This window comes from Eretmochelys imbricata, chromosome 4 (assembly GCF_965152235.1).
Source record: "Eretmochelys imbricata isolate rEreImb1 chromosome 4, rEreImb1.hap1, whole genome shotgun sequence".
NCBI lineage: Eukaryota > Metazoa > Chordata > Testudines > Cheloniidae > Eretmochelys > Eretmochelys imbricata.
Genome location: NC_135575.1, coordinates 17,214,716 through 17,231,141, shown reverse-complemented (window position 1 = coordinate 17,231,141; position 16,426 = coordinate 17,214,716). Strand labels below are relative to the sequence as shown.

The following is a 16,426-nucleotide window of genomic DNA, read 5'->3' as shown; positions in this document are numbered from 1 at the left end:
CCCACACCCCCATCCCCTCTCTCTAAAAAAAGTTACTGGGTTGTTTCAATATGTCTTGCTACCACTACAGTTTTGTTCAAGCAGTTGTTACAGAAGTGGCCTCTTTAAGCATATTTGAAAGGCTCTTGGTTTTGCAATACACTTGATTAGAGTTATAAGTCTGGCCATCTCATGATGCATTTCAAAGCTCAAGAACCTTTTGGGGTTGCACTGCATTTTATCCCATCAAACATAGGTGGCTTTCTGCAACAGAAAGCAGTGCTATTTGTAACAAGAAGAGTAGCAGCAAATAATCACCTAGTAATAAATACTGGCCTATGAGGCCAACTGCTTTGACCCCCAAAACCCATTGAACTGTTCTCTCCTGACAGCTTCAAACTCACCCCTCACACTGCAGGGCAGGGGCTGCTCTATTCGGTGGTTGTAGCCAACGTCAGTGGGCACATTGCACCATCTAATAAAGGACAGCGAGTCCCCTAAAGGCCGCTGGCCACACGAGGTAATGCTAGTATTAATTATTCACACAGCTCAGTCACGTAGAAGGCACTTGGCAAAAAGCTGAATAAGACACATGGAAGCGTTGTGCGGACAGCTGCCACCTCTGGCACTCCTGAAGCTGCTAAGCAAGAGGACATGAAGGATGGCTTTGTGGGTAATGCACCAGGCCGGGAGCCTAAGGACCTGTGGTCTGTTTCTAGCAGGGTGGATACAAATAAAATAAAAAGATTTTGGGGGGATGGATGAATCAATTTTTTATTGAATTAGATTTTTATGCTGTTATTAATTATGTTTTTCTTTTCTAAAGCAAACCTGTTTGCAACACAATCTGAATTTAATACAAAACATGTTAAGTCCTGAACTTATAATCTCTTAAAACTTCTAAATAAAAAATTTGCTGAATCCACGAACCCGTATCAAAAACTCTGTCTTAAAGGCTGCTTAGCCATGTAAAGAAAGAATTGGGGGGAAACATCAAACTTTTGAGATCAAACTTTATAAATATGCAGCAATAGCTCAGCCTAAGTAACTTAGGAGACTCCCTCATTTTCAAGAGACTTAGGTGAGTAGAAACTTAAGCCCCAGTCACTTTTACTTGGGCATATTTAAAAATTTTCCCAGGCTGACCTGAAACAATCCATTTAATTCACTGACTACAGTTAATCCCTCTGTTTCATAAATCATTTCACTGTAAATGTGAAACAAGTTTTGAAAAAAGAAGTTCATGTTTCCAAAAGATGTAAGGTTGTTTTGTTTCATAAAAATAAACTGTGTATGTTTTGTGTTTAATTAAATTCCAGTTACCAGCCTAATGCAGCTTGACACAAATCATAAGCAAAAAGTTAATTATCTAGTAAATAAGCAATCATTCACCATTTTCTAACATATTAAAATTGTACAACTAATAAGAATTGAAAAATATTAAGCTATATAATTCCTTAAATAAATGCATAACTATAGTGTACCCTCCTAGGTAGCAAAAAGATGTACCAATTCTAGTGTAAAGGATCCATTTAGCTCTCAGTCAAGATGTTTTAATGGTTATGTCTACCAATGAGAATGCACCTTTCTTTAGAAAATAACTGATGCACAAAGGGAAAAGTTAATTACATTCAATTATTCAACTCAAGGCTTTCCACTTGGTGATTTATGCCATGATTTCAATCACAGATTTAAATCAACTTGATTTAAAAAAAAATTAAAAAAAAATCAATCCACCCTGATGTCACAGATCCACAAGATCCCCCAGCTTGTCCACAGTCCATAGGAGGAACCCCTTCAGTGTACCAGACCCCCAAGGGATCTCACTTTTCCTCCAAGGCAAGGCATGTGGCATCACTGCCTCCTTAGACTGAACCTCTGAGGATCTAGCACTCTGGCTTCACACCGCCACTCAGCAACTCCAACAGAGAGCCGCCTGGCAGAGACTTGTACACTCTTCACCAAACATTTGCAGTGACACTCAAACAGTATTGTCAAAACAGGCTTCTTTATTTATCAACTGGAACCCAGCAAAAGAAGTCCTTACGCTAGCAGAGAGAAAAATGCACAGCTCTAGTATTTTCTGATTAGCCCAGAGCCCAGCCAAGCTGTAGTAAATCCCCCTGTTCAAGGGGTCTCTGTCTGACCTCTTTGATCAGATCGAAGGTGAGAGCTCTGACGCCTTTCAGCAGCCAACTCTTTTGTGCCCCACTCCCCCCTTCGCATCTCCCCTGTCCATTTTTCTCCAGCTGGGGGGATGCTGCTCAGCTTCCCTGCTGAGAGGTGGGAAAATCCTTCTCCTTTTGGGTCGCTGGTTGCTAAGTGTCAATGTCCTGGTGATTGTCTTCGAGGATATGAGATTGGCCTTGGCCAGTCCCTTTTAATGACCCATCCCAACTCAAATAACTAAGTGACATTCATACCTGTGGCTCCTTGGCCTGCCCTGAGAGCAAACAGTCCTTTTCCACCCACTGGGAAACAATTCAGCATATTGGGGAAACTGAGGCACATGTGGGGAATGGGCGGTCATAAAAGTATTGCCGAAAATTCCCACTGTCACGATTCCTAGGTCTGTTACTCTGAGTAACACTGGACAAGTCAATGGGCCCTTCTTAGGCATGTCTGAAAATCCCACTAGCCACCTATCTGCATCTTTAGCTGCCTCAACCCCTTTGTAAACATGGCCCTTAACCCGTCTGTATTTCAGGCCTGCTCTACACCCAACACTGCGCCAGTTGAAGGAACGGTGTGATGTTGACCAGGTGCACTTTTGTAGATGGACACTCTTACATTGGTATAAACCTGGCTTAGACCAGTTCAGCTTGCACCTGTACTTCTGGGCGCGCAGATGAGCCCTCAGCCGACTCATCCCCATTTCACTGAGAACACGACTGACGTAACCTCAGCAGCGGCGAGACGAAGTGATTCAATGCCTGTGGGGCACTCAGAGCTGGAGATTTTCTGGACAGTGAACAATGTGGGGTCAGGAAGGCTGCGTGGGAGGGGCCAACAGCTGAAGTCTTTCCCTGCAAGCTACTCAGGCCTTTGCTTCCCACATCTTATGGCATGCAAAGGCTGCAAGGTTCTGAACACGCTTACTGTCCCTGCCACCCTCCAGCTGCAGAGCATTCTTTCCACAGCCCTTCACTGCTCTGCGAAAGGAACCGACCCCAGGCGTAGGGGTGTGACATTTGCAGATATTGCAGTCTTTCCCCTCTGACCGTTTCCCTGTCGTGCTCCCTGCTCTCACACAATAGTTTGCTGGGATTTGTAGCAGTTGTGCTACTCAAAGTGGTGGTCCGCAGACCAGTGCCAGTCCACGAGCCATCGCCTGCCGGTCTGCGCGCACACTGGAAAAAAAAACTGCCGGTCCCCCGCATCAGATACCTTGAGAAGCACTGTTGTACAGCACCTAACACTATGGGGTCCTGCTCCATAACTGGGTCTCCTACTCAGTGCGGGAGTAATGGGGGTTTGAACCACACGGAGGTGGGAAGATCTGGGCATCCGTCATTACACCCTCAGGGCTGCATCGTGCTCTGAAGGGGATGGGGAGCAGCTATGGATGGCACTGCCTTGGGCAGCGGAGCGGACTGGCCATTTGGAGGGTGTTGAGGAGCTCACTCTATCTGCACGCCAGGCATCTCCAGCAGCATTCTGTCCCTCTGAGTCACAGCGTGCCTGCCGGCCGCTGCTTAAGTGGCACCATCAAGCACTTTGATGTGATGATTAGAACAACTAAACTACAGTAAATAATGAGTGCCATGAGTAGGGAAATGAGACTTTAGGATGTGGCTACTACAAGCACTCCTCCTGATTTCAGTGGGACTTACCTGCATAATAAAAAGCACAGCTGGATGTGGGGAAGGGGAACAGAATCAGGCCCTTAATAAGGAACTTGTGTGCCCTTCTAAATGCACAATAAGTGTCCAAAGTAACTCTGTACACTAGACCCAAGCAGTTATGGTCCAGCGTATAAGTAGTAAATCACATACATTTAAAATTATCTCCCATTACCTGCCTGTATGTAACCAATGGCTGGGGCTGCTGCCATCTCTTGCATAAATGTTTGAGACCCATTCGTAACTGGTTTGTATATGTTTTTTTTTTTTTTTAAAAAGGAATTTCTGAAATGAGAACAAAATACTCCCCTCCCCATCCCACTCCCCATTTAAAAATGGGGCTTGTTTCCCATGGGAATCAACGGGACCAGTCGCACTGTAGGGACTAGCCCTGGGAGTAGATGTTTTCAGATTGAGCTCAAACCCAGGAAACGTTACAATCAAGGCTGGTTCTCTGGGCATGATCTAGCTGAGATGAGTCTCCACAGCTGCTCGAGAACATGGTCCACAATCCCCTATCTCGAGGGAAGAATGTCCATACCTCTATCCTGACTGGAGATGCCATGGACCACCTAACATGGCATTCCACATTCCTAAGAGCATCATCTGGGAATCACCCTGCCCGTTGCCATATATGGTAATCTTTGGAGCTTTGTTCTTGGAAAGGACCACAGGAACCTACATTGACTTCCTGATGCTTAGCCAGGCTCTTCAGTCAGCTGATGAAACTCAGCCAGCTAGAGAAGAATCTGCAATTGAGTTTACTTGCCCTTGACTGTGCTAATACAGACGTGTGGACTTTATTTGCAAGTTTACTCGTTTCCAAATAGTAAGAAACATTTAACTACAGATAATTTACTTTAGTAACATCTATATCTGTCTTTAATAAGCCACGGTAAAGCTTGGGCCACACATGAGAATTGTGCCCTAGTTATGGAGACAGAGAACTAGTAAGCCTGTGACCATGGGATGCAGGGAGCTCATTTGTATGACTTCTACTGAGCTACTCTGCCCCTCTCTGTATCTTTCTGGAGCAAGCTGAACTTTCCGCTGGGTGGGTTTGTCTTCTAGGACCGGTATGGCTCATAAAGCTGTGGATTTATTGTGCCTCTTTATCAGGTCCTTTAATCCACCCTGTTGTGAGGAGATGAAACATAATAGACTAGTGTCTGCCCCTACTAACTTTGTGCATCTTGTCTTGTCTGACTCAGTCTCTGTGACAGCCTTTTGTGTTTGGTTTTTGGCTAGGCCACTACCCGCTTCACAATTATCTGCTTGAGCTGTCGATGGCCAAGCTAGAAAATGAATTGCCATGACCTGTTGTGTTGGTTACCTACTTTAGTATCTAATTTTTACAGAGCGAGGGCAGCTGGAGTCAGCTAGGAATATCTTGACACCTAGCTGGAGCCACATGGGACTCTGCCCAGGCACAAGGACATGACTCTGTCCGTGTGGATGCAGTTTGCGGGACTGCGACCCGGCTTGGGCTGTCTGTCCCCAGCATCTCTACTGAAACGGTGTTGTTTGAGATTACAAGCTTATCCTGATAACATAGGTCGCATGCTGTAATGCTCACCACATGAAGCTGTCATTGTGTAAGAGTCCCTGAGGTTCTCAGCTAACCCCACAACTAAGGAGGCCATGACCTCCTCACTGGAGGTTTAAAATACTAGGTTAGAGAGACAAACAGCTCCCAAGGCTGGTCTAGGTATATTTGGTCCTGTCTCAGCATGGGGGGGATGGACAGATGACCTCTCTAGGTCCCTTCCAGCCCTATATTTCTGTGATTCCATGACTTTACTCCATGCAAAGTGGGTATAATATACGAGACTTGCTTTGCACAGGGGTAGGTGACTATAGACGCACAAAGCAATGGAGGATCAAGCACCCTGGGTTTTTTTGTTCTTGTTTGGCAGTAGAGCTGCAGTCTTTTCCATTTCATCCTTCGAAAAATCTCTCCTCCTTTTACAGCATATTTCAACGAAGTGAGGAGGTTTGGCCCTATTTTTGTCTCATAAATAAGGTCATAAGATTTCAGATGCTGGCAGGTATGTGTTTAGCTGAAGTATCCAGGAAGAGAATCCGAATAGCTGCTCTAGATTTTTCCTTCTGCATGTTGTGGTAGCTGGAATACGTGTTTGGAAGCATCTGAAAAATAGCTTGAAAATTCTCTCTCTCTCGGGGATAAATCACAAAAAATGTTATATTAAAAATGGCGGAGTTTATTTTCATGTTTCCTTACTAAGAGCAGTGGTTACAGCCTGAGAGCTCACAACAAGCCTTGGCAAAGGGACAATAATAAATAATTCGGTATAGAGACTTTTCTTTTTTTAAAAAGAAGCAAAGCAAAGACTGGGTTGGGCATTCAAAGCAGAATTTGGTGGCAAGCTCTACAGTGCAGCTGCAGGGCTGGTCGCTGGCTCTCGTGTAACCTTTCTGCAGGGCTCCACTGACAGCTAATGGATGTTGCAGCAGACGGGGTGTGGAATAATTTATGTATTTAAAAGAATGCCCTTCCGTAGAGCATGCAGATGAGTGCTCAAAGATTTGAAATGTTTTTCAAACAAAATGGTTGAAATGTTTGGCCAAATCCTGCCACCAGTTCCACTAGTGGAGTTACCTTGGATTTTCACAGAGCAGGTTTATTTATGCTATTCGCTAAAATCACTCATTTAGTCTTCTCAAAAAAGCAGTTGCACAATATATTAGTTTTGTGCCAGTATTAAGTAATCACTAGAATTAGGCTGATGAAACATTTGAGTGGCAAAACTCCCATTAAGTCCAATAGGGACTGGCTCAGGTTCTAAATAATTTATTATAGCACTTTTCATCCATAGATCTCAAAGCATTTTACAAAGGAGTTCAATTGTCTCCATTTTACAGATGGGGAAAACTGAGGCACAAGGAGGCAACATGACTTTGTCCAAGGTCACCCAGTAAACCAGTGGCAAAGCTGGGACTAGAACCTAGGCCTTCTGAATCCCAGGTCAGTGCACTGTCCACTACGCCCCACTGCCTCTAATTACATAGGGAAGAGTAAATACATACTTCTTAACACATAGTACTATTACTAGATACTCCTGCTTCAAACAGGAAGGTATAAATTGCTTTGGGGGGAGGAGGGGACACACACATAGGCTCAAGAATATGAGAAACTCTAGATTTGTGAAGTCTGCTTAACCAGCATCCCTTGCCACTGTGACAATCAGTGCGTGTCCAGGAAGTATGGCACGTCTCTGAGAAACAGCTTGGTTTCATCTTTCAGTTCAGCTTCCTTGTAAATTCAAAGCATCAGGAGGGCTTTATTACTGCTTTTGGCTCAGAGCCAAAGTTCAGATCCACACCTGAACTTTCCCCACGGGTAAGTTGTATCCAGACCCACGTTTCCCCTCCATGGGATGTGAGTAACTCTCATTAAAGTCAGTGGTGGTTGCTCATGCCCACCAGCAACACAATGACAGCCCCCCAGCTTCATTTCAGCCTGTTACAGAGACTGGGCCCACAGCTTGTGGGTGTTTGAAACTGGAGGTGTATTGAGGGCTCACCTCAAACTTTTAAATGAGCAACTCAACAGACAGTCACGAACCCGGAAAGCACGTTCTATCCGATGCAGGCAGTGGGGGTTCTTGCAGTTCTAATTTCTATCAGTGCGTCCATGTCAAGACATTTTCCACCCATCGAAATAAAAAGCTCATCCCGATCCCTGAGCTTGGCACACAGGGATGGAGATGGATTTTCATGAGACCTTTGTGTCCTCTTATCTTAGGTCAGCTATGGACCACTTCAGCAAACTTAGCTCTGCACAGCTGCCGATTGCCCTTAGGGGCCGTTACAACAGCCAAGTCTCCATGCCCCATGATATCCTCAGCGCTAGCCATATCAACTTCATACAAGACATACAGATCCGCTGGGTTCACACACCCCTTCGTGCCAGTGCAGCTCTTTCCACCATTGCTTTGAGACTCCTTGTGAGAGTCAGCACTTGAACAGGAGTATACACGGCCGAATCAGGCCGTACTGGGGGTAGTATTCAAAAGTGCTGGGCCCCCTCAACTCTTATGGACTTCAACGGGATCTGTGGGTGCTCAGCACCTTTGAAAATTGTGCCATAGGGTGGCAGACACTGAACACTTAGGCTCCTCGTGTCTGACTAATCCAGGGTTCCAAAAACAGGTTAAAAAGAAATTGTAAATTAGGTCAAATGCTACTGGAAAGTGCAAATTATTTTATATATAGCAGATCGCACTAGGATGCCAGTTAATTCTCAGCTTGCAGTTGTCAGATAGTTGCTGAAATTCCTGCTTTGCCTCAGCTGCCATATTAAAGTGCCACGTACTCAATATTAATGAGACAGATGAAACACAGCAAGACTAGGTTTGCTCTTTCTGTAATAAAAGACACTTTGTGGCAGACATGAATTCCTTTAAATATTCAAAGCATGAAGGATTTCTCAGATTAGATACAGTATTACCTACAGAAGATTGGAAACATACTTGAAAAAAGCCATTGTCAGTACTAAACTGAAATCTAATGCCTTGAAAAAAACCCCTAAAACGATGGGATAAAGCTATCCCCCCACCCCCAATTTGGTAAAGTCCTTAACTTCATTATTTTGTTTGGACACAAGATGGGAAAATGTTCAAAACTGAAATTGTTGGCCTGGATTTTGAAGTGACTAGTGATTTCAGGTACTCAATTTAAGACACCCTTAAAGTACCTGCCCCAGATGAAGATCTGGAGGCCTCTTTAATCAAACAGAGAGATCCAATGGCCGAAAGCTGAGCTGAGCAAAGTTCAATCTGGAAATAAGTAGTAATGGTGGGCAGGGAAGAGGGGTGTTCTGTTTTTTTAACAGTATGTGTAATTAACCAATGGAACAGATCATCAAAAGATGTGGTAAAGTCTCCATCATTTAAAGCAGATCAGAGGTCTTTCTAAGATAGATAAATATATTACACCCGTACACACACTGCCCCTTCTACCCAGGTTAGTGGGCTTAATGCAGAGGTCACTGGGTGAAATACGGCCTGTGTTACACAGCTGGCCAAATTAGAGGATTATTTTGGTATCTCAACTTTGCATCTATAGGGGCCCAATTTTCTGAAGGTGGGTGCTCAGCACTTTCTGAATAAAATACGTCTCAGCTTGGGAACCAAAAAACTCTTAGACAAAAACAAAAACTAGCCACTTTTTAAAATCTTGACCCGAATTACTAATAAAGTTTCTTTTTAAACATGTGTGTTATAGATCAAATACTACCAATCGAAAAAAATCAAGACAAGAGACTCTCAAAGATATGAAGCAACAACAAACAAGAGAAAAGACAGTTCCAGTTTTGTGGAGCCTCAGTAGCTACCAGGTGACAACCTGTTTCCTGTACAAGTCTGAAGTATCTTGGGTAAATCGCTGTTATTACAGTAGGGTGCCAAAAGGTGATAGCCAATTCAATGATAGCCAGATGCCAGTGCCTTTCCAGGTTGCAAGTCTCTCACTTGCCAAACCAGGCTGTTGCCTGCCAAATAGCATACTGGAAAAAAAGCCATAATTGTAACTATGGCATTCTTCATTCATGTGAGCTTGGCCCAAACAAAAAACCAAAAAAACACACACACCAAAAAAACCCAACAAAACCCAACCCATAATTTTTACGGCGTGATACTAACACTCAAATTCCAAGGGATGGGTGTTCAGATCAGTTAAGGAAGAGGATATGAAATGCAAAGACTAGGTTGTGGGAGGAAGCAGTGTGTACAACCATCTAACAACGTAATAAGGGATTTTCAGTTCACTCTTCAGTGCAGCTTACGCTCTGCAATTTATCACTGCAAATAAAAAAAAAGTGGAAAGCTTCTTTGTAATTATCAAAGCAGTCTTCATAAGGCTGATCCCTGCCTCATCTTTATACTGTTTAAAAATATAAATGGATGATGCCATGGGTAGAGATCTTGGAAACCTGACTGGAATTATGTTCAGCTGTTTGAGTCAAGCTTTTGATATACTCAGCCCAGACACTGAATCTCTTGTCAACTGCAAAAGGTAACTGCGGCCTGATCCTATTGTCACTGAACTCAATGGCAAAACTCCCATCAACTTCAATAGAGCTAGATCAGCCACCTAATGGGAAAAATATCAGCCTGGAACTAGTCAACCATTTCTGAAGACTCCCTTCAGGATTCAATACATAGATTCAGTGGAAGAATTAAAAAAAAAAAAAGGAACATTCTTATGATAAGAGCAATTACTGTTCCTTAGGAGTGCAAGGGACCAAATACAAACAGATTTACAAAAGGATTTTGCATCTGCTGTTCAGGAATCAGTTTTGAGTAACCAATTTCCAAAGAAGAGGATGTTTGGATCAAAAAAAAAAAAAAAAAAAAAAAACAGATTTCTAAAATGAGCTCTTTGCATATAACTGTTGAGGAGGGCACATGACCGGAACTGGTAAAGAAAATATTTATGATTTTGGAGCAAATGGACTGTTTCTTTAAAAAAAGATTTTACTAATAGATTTTAAATAGCAAATAGAATCAAACTAAAACAAGGAAGCAGAAACAGAAAGACGGTGAATTCACATGTACAAAAACACATACAGAGTTAAGGAAATAAGCAATCAGTTGAGAAAATCCCTGGAGTGCCCCTTGACATGATCTTATCAGTGATTACAGGAGATGAAAGTAGAAAATAGAAGGCCCAGTCCTGCAAACAGATCAACGTGCACTAGTCCTAACTCCCACTGAGTCCCATTGACTTCAACAGAGCTAGGATACACGTTCACAGAAAAGGATTCTCTTCTAAACAGAATGGGTTTAGATTTTTGGATAAGAAATCCCTAGGACATTAGGTCAGAGAGCTGCAAGATAATGTACTTTCAGTGAAATGGTGAGAATAGTCTCTTGGCTACTTGTCTGCTGTTGCAACAGTTGGTTTTTAGAATTCACTTTGGCGCAGCTGAGGCAATTTCAATGGAAGTCCAAAGAGATGCTGTGGGGGTGCAGAGACACAAAAATTTACAGGAAAAACATGGTGATACTTGTAAAAAATTGCAGGGAATTGATCCCCCTTCTGTGGAGAGATATATATATATTTTAAACACAGCACACCGCAGTGGTCAGTCAGACGTCGTCTATCCTAGAGTCCAAATGATGTTAACCCGAACTGTGTGTAAAACTCACTCTAGGATGATGCTAATCCTGGGCCACACGCTGCCCGGTGCTCTGGCGTGTCGAGGAGTGCAACATGGCTTAGAAGAGCCTCCAGACACTCAATGGAGCAGAGAAGAAACAGCATCTCAGTGGCATGGTCTCCCCTGAGCCAACAGGCCCCTTTGCACAAGAACCACATGCTCAGGGCCCGGACGATGGGCATAGGATGACTAGGGCAGATGGCAGAACAGGGCAGCAGTCGCTCTCCACATCATGCTTTCCTATGCACCATTTGGGTTTCTGCTAGCCTACAGGTCTTCACCCTCCAGGAGCGGGGAATAAGGTGCAAGCAATGGAGGGAAGCCAATATCCCAGCAACCTTCTAATCTCCTTGGAAGAGTGCTCTGAAGAGTCATTGAGCTCTCCCCTCTGAGGAAGGCATACCCTGTCTGTTTCAAATCCCAGTGCACACTGGGCCGTCAGCCACGTGATTGCACAGTCTATAGAACACTGTTGTAACTAGTGATCTGGGAATCTTTTTGCCATCACTTCATTTATTGTGAGAACAAGGCTCCCTGCAACATGCTTGTCCGCGTGCGTTTCCCATCCGGTCAGGAGGGTGCTTCATTGGTATTAATTGTGAACGCTACAGCACAGGCGAATTTAGATTGGATCATCATTATGCACTTCCAGGAGAGGGACCCATCCATGCTGGGACCTGAAATTGTTTTAGCGCCTTTCCAGGAAGAACCATTGTGCTAACATGGTTCAGCACCTAGAGCAGATCCAACCAGAGAAGACAATGGATGTTGCAAAGGCAGACAAGTCTGCTGAGGGTCAGACGAAAGAGTAAGCCTGTCTCTTCCCAGCACCTCCCCCTGCTCTCTCCGCCCCCCCCCCCCACGACAGGATTTCTGCCACTAATTAAAAACAAAACAAAACAAAACAGATAAAACCCTTGTGCCCATCCTGCATTTGCAATTGTTAGAGAAGCAAAGATTCCAAGGACGAAGCAGCAACAAAAACCCAGATTGCTTCCAGTGTGGACAATGAGCCAGAAAAGCAGAATCTGGGGGCGGGGGAGGGGACATTTCAAAATGCCTCCTGTCTAAGCAAACATTTGTTTCTCAGACTGAAGCTGCTTAATGAGCCTTGGCATTTCAATGGTCCTCCTTTGACTTTAAAGCCAACTGCTCTGTGGCAAGGGACATCTTCCAAGAGTTTCCCACAGTTGCTTCACCGAGCAACTAGCCCTAGGGAAGATGGCCTGCTGGGTGCCGACATCACTCGCAGTTCAACCTGAGATAGCAATGGCAACAATGTGCGGGGGGGGGGGGAACAACAGGGGACACACTGTTCACACCAGGGCCCAGCTGGAAGAGTGGGAGCAACAAGGAGAAAGGTTTGAATGAATTTCCCTAAGAATTAAAAAAGAAGAAGATTGCAAGCAGGGAGAAGACTGATTTAGTGGTTAGGTGCTACTCCCTGGGGCTCGGGAGACCTGGTTCAATTCCCTGCTCTGCCAGACCTGTTGTGTGATATTGGGCACTTAATCTCTTTTGGCCTCAGCTCCCCTCTGTAAAATGGGGATAACAACACTTCCCTACCTTACAGGGGTGCTAAGATTGCGAGGTGCTCAGCTATCACAGTAATGGGGCCATACAAGGACCTACGACAGAAGCAGAACACCCCACCCCATACAAAGGTGCAGGAGTGAACCACATTTGCTCCTGGACCCATCTCCCTACTCCCAGGTCTCCGAGCCATCCGCAACTCCATAACACCTTCCATAAACTACTCTTCCAGTTGTCCAAACAACTAAGATGCCACACAGGTACGAGCACCCTTCCGCTAATTCACAAGGAGGCCTAGCTTTCCAAAGGTGGTGAGCACCCACAATTCTGACTGACATCAGTGGGTGCCAGGGGCACTCAGCACCTGGGGTCCACTCAATGGCTTTTTATTTTTTTTAAACGAAGTCTGACATTCTGCCAGCAACAACAAATACTCAAAGATCCTAAAAGAGGTCACAAATTCGAGTAGTCCATTAGCCGTGCTTTTGTTTTCTCTCTCATTTTTCTCCGATGGGTGTGATTGGTAGCCCTTTTCCTGTATATTTAATATATTGTCAAGGATAAAGATAATACCATTTTTAAAACTGTTCAGATTATATCATCATCTTCCAAAGCCCACGTGTAAAACTTGCACTCCAGCGCTTCATCCTGCGCAGTATTCTTGGATTTAAGCTATTGGTCTTCCTACAAAAGTCAAGTCACGATCCTGAAAACACTTAAGCACATGCATAATATTAAGCAGATGCAAAGTCCCACAGGAGTCCCTGACCCTAATCTTGCAAAAACATATGCCCATGTTTAACTTTACACATTGTAATTAGTACCACCAAAGGCAATGCAGTGCATAAATTGAATTATCGTTTGCTGGATCAGGGCCTTAAAATCTTTCATCTTTTCAGTACTCGTAGCCAGCCTACTAGACTATCATTAAATATAGTTCCTTTGGAGTAGTTGGTTAGATATTTGTTCTAGTTATTTTTTTTAATGCATGTTTTACAAGTAACAAAGATCATATCCTGCCTAGGCCATCTCAGCAGTAAAATGTTACGACTCAAGAATGCTATCTTGGCTCATTAAATCAGATTAAGTTGTTCTTAATTTCATTCCTTCAGCTTTCATTCCCCCCCACCCCAAATACTTAAAAAAACACACACACACAAATTAGCCAAATTCAGAGTTTGAAAGGCAAACATTTAACAAGAGGAACTTCACCCTCTCCGCATGTATAATGTGTTAACAATTAACCATTTCTCCAGCTCTCCCTCCCACCAACCCAATACCCACACAGGAGTAAACGTAGGGAAGAGAAGATTAGATTAAAGGAGTTGCACATACAGAATGGTCCACCATGGCTATGAGACTTCAACTCTCTAGAGATGCTCTCAGGAGAGCAGAACTCTGTTCTCATTCAGCAGCAGAGCCCAGAAACTGAGATTCTAGAGGAGTAGCAGAGTCTAGCAGTACAGCTGGTTAACAGACTGTGTGCTATACAGCAAGTTACCTAACTGGACACTGCCTTAGGCTTTGCACTTAGGCAACCTTAACTCTAAACCAAAGATTTTCCCCACTCTTCTCCCCTTGAGTAGGAATTTATTCTGCAAGCAGCCCCATTGAAATCAACGAGGGCTCCACGACACACACAGACTTGAAGCCAGTTTAACTGGTGCAAATTTCCACTGGGGCACTATTATTCTGGTTTAAGAAATGCTTATTTTGGTTTAGCTGACACCTGTTCCTCATGGACTTAAATTAAACCAACACAGGAATGCCCCCCACAGCTTTTTGCATCAGTTTCACTACATCAGTTCTATATATCACCTCACATTGAACTGGTGCAAGTCTGCGTGTAGACAAGCTCTGAGCCTACTTAATGAGATGGCCCTGGAAGACTCTGATCTGTAGGCTCCCATTCAGCAACACATTTAGGCCTGCGCTTATGTCCCACTGATTTCAGTGGGATTTAAGCCTGTGCTGAAGTACAAGCTTAAATGTAAGTACTTGCTTAACGCCTTGCTGAACGGGGATCTTAGAGACCCATTTCACAGCCAGCTATGGCTCTCCAGTAGCTAGCATAAATTATAGTTGTTCTGTTATTAAACTTCAACTCTTGTTTTGTTTTCTTTAGCAGTGTAACTTCCCCTTCTACAGCAACACTGCTAAGGGACCATATACATTGACTCTGATGCACAGAATATGCAGTTTATTAGCCTGTTAGATCCATAATTACCTAATGAATGCTAACAGAAACTGTGTGATCCAGGTCACATCTTGAACACAGACACCATTTTCACATTATGAAAGTTACCACATTTAAAATCTTCAGCTCCATGTGCAACATCTGTTTTACTGGTAGGCACAGGAAAAAGTCAATCAAGTTTCTTTCCCTTCCCCCTCTCGACAGTGTATGAAAGCGCATTCATCTGGTCAACATTTCATTTCTCCCCCATTTCTGTGAGTTCAACACAATAAAAGCTTTTTTTGTAAGATCACTTTTAATGCTTTTGTACTTCCCAACATGTATGAAAAACTCGGTGGGAACCAGAGATCAAAACAAACTGGTATACATCAAAACCTGCAAAAGCTATAAGCTCATCCTAAGAAATCATTTTCATTTATGGTTTCTAAACTCAGTGATAATCCATCAGCAAAATATCAAAACAAACAAAACCCCCTAAAAAAAAAAACATCTGAAATCCTGGGCGTTTTTCCCTCCCTAATTAATCCTAGACGCAATCTACAGTTGCACTTAAATCCAGCAGCTGTAGGTTTTCTGACTGTGGGAAATTGCTGGGGAGAAGCTGTAGCTGCCAAATGACCACATGGAGTCACCATCACCATTTATTAATTTATTTTATTCTTTCGGGAATAGCTGGGGAGGAAGCAAAGAGGGCAGGTCACGGCCGTGCTAACCCAGATTCATTACACGGCTCTCCCCCAACACCTCTGTTTTCCAGTTCAACGCTACCCTTTCTCGGGTCACACAACACCACACGCTTTGTCCAGAGAATAAACTATTCGCCCAACTGTCGCAAGGGAGGAAGCCTTGAAGGCGTCTCCCTGCGGGGCTCAATTCACCGCCACTGCTGCTCGGGCATAGGCGGCTTGAAAACCTCCCCAAGCATCTCCCACCCAGGAGGCGCCGCCCGCCCCGCTGGAAGCCCAAGGCAGGCGCCAGGTCTGTGCCCTGGGCTGGGGAAGCATCGCCCTGCTGGGGTGAGTGCTCTCCCGGGGCTGGAAGCCCTGCCGGGGCAGACCAGGACCCCGCCGTGCTCGGGGCTGTACAGACACAGACCCGACCCGGGCAAAGGAGGGCTCCAGGCGAAGCGCAAGGGCCCGATCCGGATCTCACTCACCGCGGGCCTCCCCACCGCCACGGCCATCCCCGCGCTGCGCCGCCGGGGCTCCGGCTCCGGCTCCGGCTCCAGCCTGCCCGGCTCCCCGCGCTCCAGGTCCCGCTCGCGCTCTGCCCCCGCTGGGCTGCCGCCGCAACATGGCCACCCGGCTGGGCGGGCCCATGCGCGCCTGGGGCGGGGGGGGGGGGTCGGGGGAGGGGCCGCGCCGGGGGGGAGCCGCCCCCGCCCCAGTCCCCGCGCAGGCCGCGCGCCCGGGGCCCGCTGCAGCCCCCCCCCCTCCCCCGCCGCCGCGGGCAGAGCGAGCCCCGGGCGCGTGGCGGGGCGGGACGCGCCCTCCCCTGCGCGCCGGCGAGTGCCCGCGTCCGCCCGGCCTGCTGCAGCCGCCGCGCGGGGGAAGGCGAAGGGGCGGCGCGGGAGCCATGGGTGCAGGGGGGGGCACCCCGGGAACCATGTGTGCAAGGGGGGGGGTCGCTGCCAGCCATTGAAACAAACTGTGACCCTGGCTGTGCTATCTGGGAACCACGTCCAGCCGGGGC

General features: G+C 45.5%; 1 protein-coding gene across 3 annotated transcripts in view; it reads right to left on the bottom strand.

Annotated features, from left to right (window-relative positions):
- SEPTIN11 (septin 11) overlaps positions 1-16,018 on the bottom strand; it is a 73,590-nt gene extending 57,572 nt beyond the window's left edge. For all 3 annotated transcript variants that reach the window (XM_077814913.1, XM_077814912.1, XM_077814914.1), the window contains exon 1: positions 15,891-16,018. In XM_077814913.1, the coding sequence (XP_077671039.1) occupies positions 15,891-15,917 (27 nt within the window). In that variant the 5' untranslated portion in view covers positions 15,918-16,018. The remainder of the gene's footprint in view (positions 1-15,890) is intronic.
- Positions 16,019-16,426: the final 408 nt, after the last annotated feature.